This window comes from Sinocyclocheilus rhinocerous, unplaced genomic scaffold, assembly GCF_001515625.1.
Source record: "Sinocyclocheilus rhinocerous isolate Xijiao unplaced genomic scaffold, SAMN03320098_v1.1 scaffold7673, whole genome shotgun sequence".
Taxonomy (NCBI): Eukaryota; Metazoa; Chordata; class Actinopteri; order Cypriniformes; family Cyprinidae; genus Sinocyclocheilus; species Sinocyclocheilus rhinocerous.
Window position 1 is genome coordinate 44,029 of NW_015635023.1, and position 8,180 is coordinate 52,208.

Genomic DNA, 8,180 nt, shown 5'->3' on the forward strand with positions numbered 1-8,180 from the left:
TCCAATCCCAAATGCAGACATGGTTTTATGTTTACGCGGCGCGATGCAACGCAACGCGAAAAAAAGACAGTATAAGTCATTAAAATCCGTAATTACTGTATGTCCCCACTGGATGCAACAAATGCCTCGTTTATAATGGGTTTTAATGTTTTTGTCTCGTCGCTCCATCACAGTATGGTGAGGGGCGTAACATTTCCGTCACACGCTTGAGGTATTCAGCCAATCACAACGCACTGGATAGCTGGCCAATCACAGCACACCTCGCTTTTCAGACCGATGAGCTTTGTAAAAATCGACGCGTTTCAGAAAGGCGGGGCATAGAGGAGAAACAATAATGTACATTATGTGGAAAATAATGTGTTTTTTTAACCTTAAACCGCATAAACACATTTCATTACACCAAATACACAAAATAATGTTCTTTTTAGCAACATCATATGACCCCCTTTAAGGATAGATTTATTTTAGGCAGTTATAACTGATTGTCTGTTTTACCTCCTTACTGATTCCAGCTTGTTTGGGCAACTAGTAGTCGAATTGGCTGTGCGATCAATGTGTGCTACAACATGAATGTGTGGGGCCAGATCTGGGCAAAGGCTGTTTATCTTGTGTGCAACTACTCACCAAAGTGAGTAACTTATTCATTGTTTTTCATTCATTATTAAATACTGCTCTCATTCTCTGGCATTTATATTATGATAGCTTGTCAATGTTGTCTCTCCTTGTGTGTGTTTCGTCCTGTACAGGGGTAACTGGTGGGGATATGCCCCATATAAGCATGGCACCCCTTGCTCTGCCTGTCCACCCAGCTATGGAGGAATGTGCAGAGAAAACCTCTGTTATAAAGGTTTGTTATGAGCTTTTAATGAAGTAGCTTCCAACATTGTCCATACGGACACTACTGTTCAAAGGTTTGGGTTCATATTTGACAAAAATATTACTGTGTTCACTGTATTTTTGATCATGTAAATGCAGCCTTGGTGATCTTAAGAGACTTCTTTCAAAAACATGAAAAAAAATCTTACTGAACACAAACTTTTGAATAGTAATGTATATATATATATTGTGTTTAATTAATCATTCATAGATTTCTTGATGAATAGCATCCAGGCAAAATGTAAGACTGCTCATTTCTCTGCTTCACTTTCAGGTGATGGAACAAATACACAAAGCCCACGTGAGGAAACAGACGAAAGAAATTCTATAGAACCAGAGGCCCCTCATAGCCCTGGGCCCCGTTTACAGGCCCCAAGTCCAACCAGACTCCCAAATGCAGTTGTGAGCAAAGAGCAGATGTGTAAGTTGTGGTTCTCTGATTATACTTTCCAGCATCATGGGGGAACCACTTTCAGAAATAAAAGCTGTGCTTGAAAAACAACTTCTTTTATAATCAAAAAATTTATTTTCTGAATGCGACTGCGCCCAAAAATTGTTAGCACGCAAATTTATTTCTGTTTAACTCTGATTGTTTTGATGTTCACCAGGCATGGATCTGTCGATTTTTTTTTTCAAACATATATTTAATGTTGCAAGTCACTTTGTGCAGCAGGGAGTTTTTTTTGTTCTCATAATGGTGATCTCCCTGCTGAGTATGTTTGCTTTGGGGAAGATGAATACTTGTGGGTTTTAAATTGCTTCCTTTGCTGAAAGCGGGTTTGGACTGAAAGCTGAGATCTCCTGCTGTTGGCCACCATGAGCTCCTGCTAGAATTCCACGGCTTGCTTTTACAGAACTGCAGGAACAGAGCTGTGCATTTCTGCAGTGCTGCTAAATTATACAGCATATCTAAACATAAATGAACCACCTGTGTTTTTTTCTGCTTTGTTACGCAGCCCAGATTGTGACATGTGACACAAAGCTAAGAGATCAGTGTAAAGGCACCACATGCAATAGGTGAGATAAAAAAAGCATGCCATATATACGTCACATGGGTCTTTTTAATGAAAATAATAATAATAATTCCAATTTTCAGTCCAGTTTCTGCTATTATTTTTTCCAAATTATTATTATTATTATTATTATTATTATTGCATCTGTAATAGGTACGAGTGTCCTGCTGGCTGTTTAGACAGCATGGCGAAAGTGGTTGGAACAGTGTATTATGACATGGTAAGCCTTTCAGTTTATCTTATCACATATAGTCTAAACTTTTCACACTGACAATATCTTCGCCCTCAGCAATCCAGTATTTGCCGGGCAGGCATTCATTACGGTGTCATTGACAATGATGGAGGCTGGATGGATGTCACAAGACAGGGCAGAAAGGACTTCTTCATCAAATCATACAAAAATGGACTTCAGTCCCTTGGGTAAGCAGTCTGCTCAAGATTGACTTTCATGCGCGTTAGAGACAACTCCATCTAACATAATGAAAATGTTGCAGGAAATACCAGAGTGCCAATGCCTTCACAGTATCCAAAGTTACAGGTAAATGACAATTACATGGTTCTCTGTAATACTTAATTTAGATTGGTCAGTTGTGTCATTCAGCAGTGAAATATTTTATATAATGGCTATTATCTCAAGTCTTCAGTGTGTCATGATCCATCAGAAATCATTCTATTATGTTGATTTGATTTTTAACAAACATTTCTTATTATTATCAATGTTGAAAACAGATGTGCTGCTTAATATTTTTGTGGAAAACATATTTTTTAGGATTCTTTGATGAATAAAAAGTTCAAAAGAACAACATTTGAAATATAATTTTTTTATAACATAAATGTCTTTATTGTCACTTCTTGTCAATTTAGTGCACTCTTGCTGAATACAATGTCATAGTCATAATAACTGAAAGGTATTGTATATATTTTCTAAGTAGCTGAGGAAAAAGCACAATGTTCAATGTACAATCAGTCAGTTATCATTGCAAAATAAACCCTGACAACAATAATCACGACCCCAATGCAAAACAGAAGGGTCTTGTATGATCCAGATTGTTGCATACAGTATCTTTACTATTAATTTCATCATCTTTCCTTTGTTTCAGTAAAAGTTATCACATGCGAGACTACAGTTTCTGCGCTGTGCCCTTACCAGAAGCCTGCAAGACACTGTCCAAGGTAAAACTCGATCTGTAATGAACCAAACCCCCAGGTGAAATGTTCTTTTGTGTAATCTATTTAGAATCAAAACTTGCCGATAGCATTTGAAACTACTATTATTACACTGTCGAACAAATCTTTCCAACCATGTCTTTTCTTCCCACAAGGATTTACTGTCCTCGGAACTGCCTGCAACAAAAACCCCACCATTCTCGAGTCATTGGCACCAAAATTTATTCAGATGTAAGCTTTTTTTTTATTTTTCAAAATCAAACTGAAAGCAAGAAGATTGCTGCCCCACCAAAGACTTCATTTTAAATTTAAATTTGTTTTGCAGAAATCTAGTATATGCAGATCTGCAATTCATGCCGGCGTTTTAAGAAACGAATCAGGTGGTTACGTTGACGTGATGCCCACAGACAACAGGAAGCTGTACATTTCCTCGTACCAGAACGGCATAGTCTCAGAAAGGTAGGTTTTATCCCCAAACTGGCCTGTGTGGAGCTGGTGTAAGGCAGAGTATGGGGCGGCCTGTCTCTCCTTAAGCTTTCAAAATCACAGGCCTTTATTAATAAAGCTGATTAGGGTAGAGCTGTACCAGTGGTTCCACTCCAAGCATGGTAGAGTAAACTTTTTTTAGTCATTTCGAAGGTATGGTAGACAAAATCACAGATGAATGAACGTGTTCGACAATTAAAATGAACATAGACATCCCATCAGACAATCACAAAGGATATGTCAAAATATCATAAACATCTACTTTCACTAAATAATAGTGCTGTCAAACGATTAATCGTGATTAATCACATCCAAAATAAAAGTTTTACATAATATATGAGTGTGTAGTGTAATTTTGTATGTATATATAAATACAAACGCATGCACATATATATTTAAGAAAAATATGCAATGTTTATATATTAAATATAATATAATAATATAAATGTATATACATGTAAATATTTTCAAAATATATACTGTATGTGTGCGTATTTATATATACATAATAAATAAACAGTACAAATAAACAAAAATGTTTATTTTGGATGCGATTAATCATTTGTCAGCACTACTAAATAAGCTTTTCGGCAAATGCTGGTCATTACGAACACACTTATGTTTAAGGGTTGGGAAACATTGCTTATTTAACTTCTGTGTTTTCTCGCAGCCTGCAGAACCCCACGGGAGGCAAGGCATTCAGGGTATTCGCAGTTATTTGAGCGTGTGCTGAAATCGCGGTCACTCATCGACTCGGTCTGTTGATTTGGCTGTAATAGTGGCCATTGTGAGGCCTTTTCTGCTCTAACCAGCCTGTGCTGTATTTTCTTTCACATGAATGTTGACTGAACTATTTGCTTTATAGATGGAGACCCTTTCCAATGCATCAAGCTGATTAGCCATTGTATTTCCTAAAAAGCATGTAATTAGAGGATCATTCAGGGAATATGGTGTCTGTATTGCAGAGAAAAAAGCACTTAAGGAGTTTTAATCTTCTGTTATTGTTGTAAAGAACATTTTAGAGACTGTTAGCTTTTTAGTTTCATTACATGTTGAGGAAGTTCTCACTCATTTATAGATTTATTTTCTTTTTTTTCACTATGTATTTATTTTTATGTATTTTTTTGCTTTAGGGCAAGAAAGGACTGTTGATATGGTTTTTTGATGATAATTAAGAAAGTGGGTATAATCCTGCAGGGCAGGATATTACATCTGAAAACATCCAACCAAACATAATATGAAACGTCCACATCGTTAAAACACTGTAAATAGCTTGTTATGAATAGCTTGTCTATAGTATTAATTCTAATGAGGTGCTGTATGCATAGGTATTGTGTACTGTCTCAGAAAAACAACTGTATTATGATTTAATGATTTCGTAGGTTCCCAAAAACTAGCTTTTATATTATGTCCAAATGAATTTGAGGTGCTTTTTGTCATTCCTTAAAGGGATAGATCACCCAAAAATGAAAATTCTGTTATCATTTACTCATCCTGAAGTTGTTCCAAACCTGTATGAATTTTGTTCTTTTGCTGAACACAGAAGATATTTTGAAGAATGTGGGTGAGCAAACTGTTGACGGTAGCCATTGACTGCTGTAGTATGGAAGTCAATAGTTTACATCAACTGTTTGGTTACCCACATTCTTCAAAATAACTTGATGTAAATTGAGTAAATGATGACAGAACTTTTAGGTGAACTATGAAATGGTTCTCAACTGGTTTGGTCACAACCAAAAATGAAACAGAGGGGGAACATTTATATTTTGTTGTTGACATAAAAGACATCCCCAGCTAACATGGAACATTCTGAGAAAATTGGTTGACGTTCTGGCAAGGTTCTCTTAAAGATAACATTACTGGAAAAATGTTTCTTCTTAATATAATGTTCATTCAGAGTTATCTGGTGTTTAGTAATGTTCTCAAAACATTAGCACAAAAGTGTTATCTATGCATTGTTTGTGGAATCTTTTATGTCTGAAACGTTTTATTTGGACGTTCATCTAATGGTTTTTAATTGTTACTACTTGTTTCAGAACGTTCAGAGAACAGCAGCTATTTTAGTCATGCAAGTACAGCTTTTTTTCTGTTTAAAGGAATAGTTCACCAAAAAACTAAAAATGTTATCATCATTTACTCTGCCTCATGTCTTTCATTAAAGAACACAAAAGAAGATATTTTGAAGAATTCTGAAGAACCAAACGGTTTTTGGTCCCCACTGACTTCCATAGTAGGGAAAGAAATACAATGGAAGTAAATGGGGACCATCAGCTTTCTGATTATCAGCATTCTTCAAAATATCTTCTTTTATGTTTAACATAAGAAAGAAACTCATACAGGTTTGGAACGACATGAGGGTGAGTAAATGGTGACAATTTTCATTTTTGGGTGAACTATCCCTTTAAAGGGGAAAACTTCAGAACTCTTTGAATCGGACATATACTGTATGTCAAAAAAGGTTGCGATGGGCACTTTACACTGTCCTTCCCAATGTCACAATGTCTGTTATAATGGCCTAATGTAAGCACATGATTGTATATATTTGTGTTTTCTACCTCACATTGTTTAAAAACATTTTACAATAAACTTCAGTAATCAGTTCCAATGAATCTCACACTTTTTTTACCTGAAAATGTAGTTATATGTTCAGCCCACAATGTATTTATTATTATTATTTTTTGGATTCTGGATTTGGATTCTTTTTTGGAAACCCTGGACTGGTACAATGCATGGACCAGAGAAACTATTGAGGCCATCTGTCTGTAATGAAAACCAGATGGAATCATTTTCAGTGTTTACTGCTCTCTCACCCTCAACGTAACAGCTAAAACAATTCCCTTATGGATTATAGAATCATTTTATCGAGCAGCACGCTTCCACATTACTTTCATTCATTCAGATTGATAGATGCTGTAGATCTAATTTAGTAGAAGAATTGAACTGTCTTCTCGGTAAGAAGAATGGGTAAATACAATAACTACTAAACCAGGAGCTGCTAGTAAATATATTTAACACCTGCAGTTTCAGACACCTCAAGTCATCTGTTAAAACTTGTTTATTAGTTAGAAGTCCACTTTGTCAATGCAGCCTGTCTGTTTTCAGACCTGCCACAATTGCAGTCTGCTGTGCCATAGAAAGCCAAGATTTATGGGTAATGTCCAAAACATCACTCTCCATCCAGGTTGTGTTCCACCTGGACGCCTGCAGTCCAGAAACACAACTTGAGTGTAATTACCAGCCAGCCACACTGACATCATAACAAAACAGCATAATGCAGGGTGACTGCCACACTAACATATGTTTATATTATAAAGTGGCACTAACATATAATGACATGATTTCAACACCTTGATAAATAACTTTGCCTGTTTATTGGAGTTTGGTGCCTATGGATAGAAATTACTCAAAAAAGCAATAACGTAGGACGTGGAAATATTAGTGTAACCACTGCTTTCTTACAGCATAATCGACAATGTAAAAAACAGAGGGAAATACCCACTTTAAGTAAAATGAAAAACAGAAAGTGTATATGCTCACCTGCTCTTTTTCAACTAAGTGAGAACAGACAAAGAGCAACACTGTGAGCATGTCAGAATAATTCTGGTTGTTGGACCTGATGGAGCTCAGATGGAGCTCAGCCGCGTGTTAATGCAAATAGCTAATCAGCTAATCACTTGACAGCAACTCAATGCATTTAGGCATGTAGACATGATCAATTCAATCTGCAGAAATTCAAATGGAGCATCAGAATGGGGAAGAAAGTCGATTTAAGTGACTTTGAACATGGCATGGTTGTTGTTGTCTGAGTATTTCAGAAACTGCTGATCTATTTCCATGCAAAGCCATCTCTATGGTTTATACAGAATGGTCCGAAATAGAGAAAATATTCAGTGAGCGGCAGTTCTGTGGGCAAAAATGAATGTGGATGTCAGAGGTCAGAGGAGAATGGCCAGACTGGTTTGAGCTCATAGAAAAGCAACAGTAAGGTATGGAAGGTATGCAGAAGAGCATCTCTGAATGCACAACACGTCAAACCTTGAAGAAGATGGGCTACAGCATCAAAAGACCACACTGTGTGCCACTCCTGTCAGCTAAGAACAGGAAACCGAGGCTACAGTTTGCACAGGCTCACCAGAATTGGACAACAGAAGATTGGAAATGGGTTGCCTGGTCTGACAAGTCTCGATTTCTGGTGCAACATATGCATGGTAAAGTCAGAATTTGGCGTAAACATTATAAAAGCATCGATCCTGATTTGTATAAACGGTTCAGGCTGGTGATGGTGTAATGATGTGGGAGATGTTTTCTTTGCACACTTTGGGACTCTTAGTACCAAATGAGCATTGTTTAAACACCACAGCTTATCTGAGTGCTGTTGCTGACCATGTTCATGACCACAAGTCATCTCAAACTGGTTTCTTGAATATGACAATGAGTTCACTAAACTCAAACTGGCCTCCACACCAGATCTCAATCCAGTAGAGAACCTTTGCAAACCTTTCCACCAATGGGATGTGATGGAACTGGAGATTTGCATCATGTATGTGCAGCTGGCAAATCTGCAGCAACTGCGTGATGCTATCATGTCAATATGGACCAAAATCTTTGAATAATGTTTCCAGCATCTTGTTAAATCTA

The 8,180-nt window shown here is 36.9% G+C and overlaps 1 protein-coding gene across 1 annotated transcript in view; it reads left to right on the forward strand.

Annotated features, from left to right (window-relative positions):
- crispld1a (cysteine-rich secretory protein LCCL domain containing 1a) overlaps positions 1-4,624 on the forward strand; it is a 17,440-nt gene extending 12,816 nt beyond the window's left edge. Inside the window, exons 5-15 of the mRNA XM_016560129.1 lie at positions 513-628; positions 747-847; positions 1,151-1,297; positions 1,833-1,893; positions 2,043-2,109; positions 2,179-2,309; positions 2,384-2,427; positions 2,990-3,062; positions 3,212-3,287; positions 3,382-3,515; positions 4,213-4,624. Of these exons, the coding sequence (XP_016415615.1) occupies positions 513-628; positions 747-847; positions 1,151-1,297; positions 1,833-1,893; positions 2,043-2,109; positions 2,179-2,309; positions 2,384-2,427; positions 2,990-3,062; positions 3,212-3,287; positions 3,382-3,515; positions 4,213-4,264 (1,002 nt within the window). The 3' untranslated portion in view covers positions 4,265-4,624. The remainder of the gene's footprint in view (positions 1-512; positions 629-746; positions 848-1,150; positions 1,298-1,832; positions 1,894-2,042; positions 2,110-2,178; positions 2,310-2,383; positions 2,428-2,989; positions 3,063-3,211; positions 3,288-3,381; positions 3,516-4,212) is intronic.
- Positions 4,625-8,180: the final 3,556 nt, after the last annotated feature.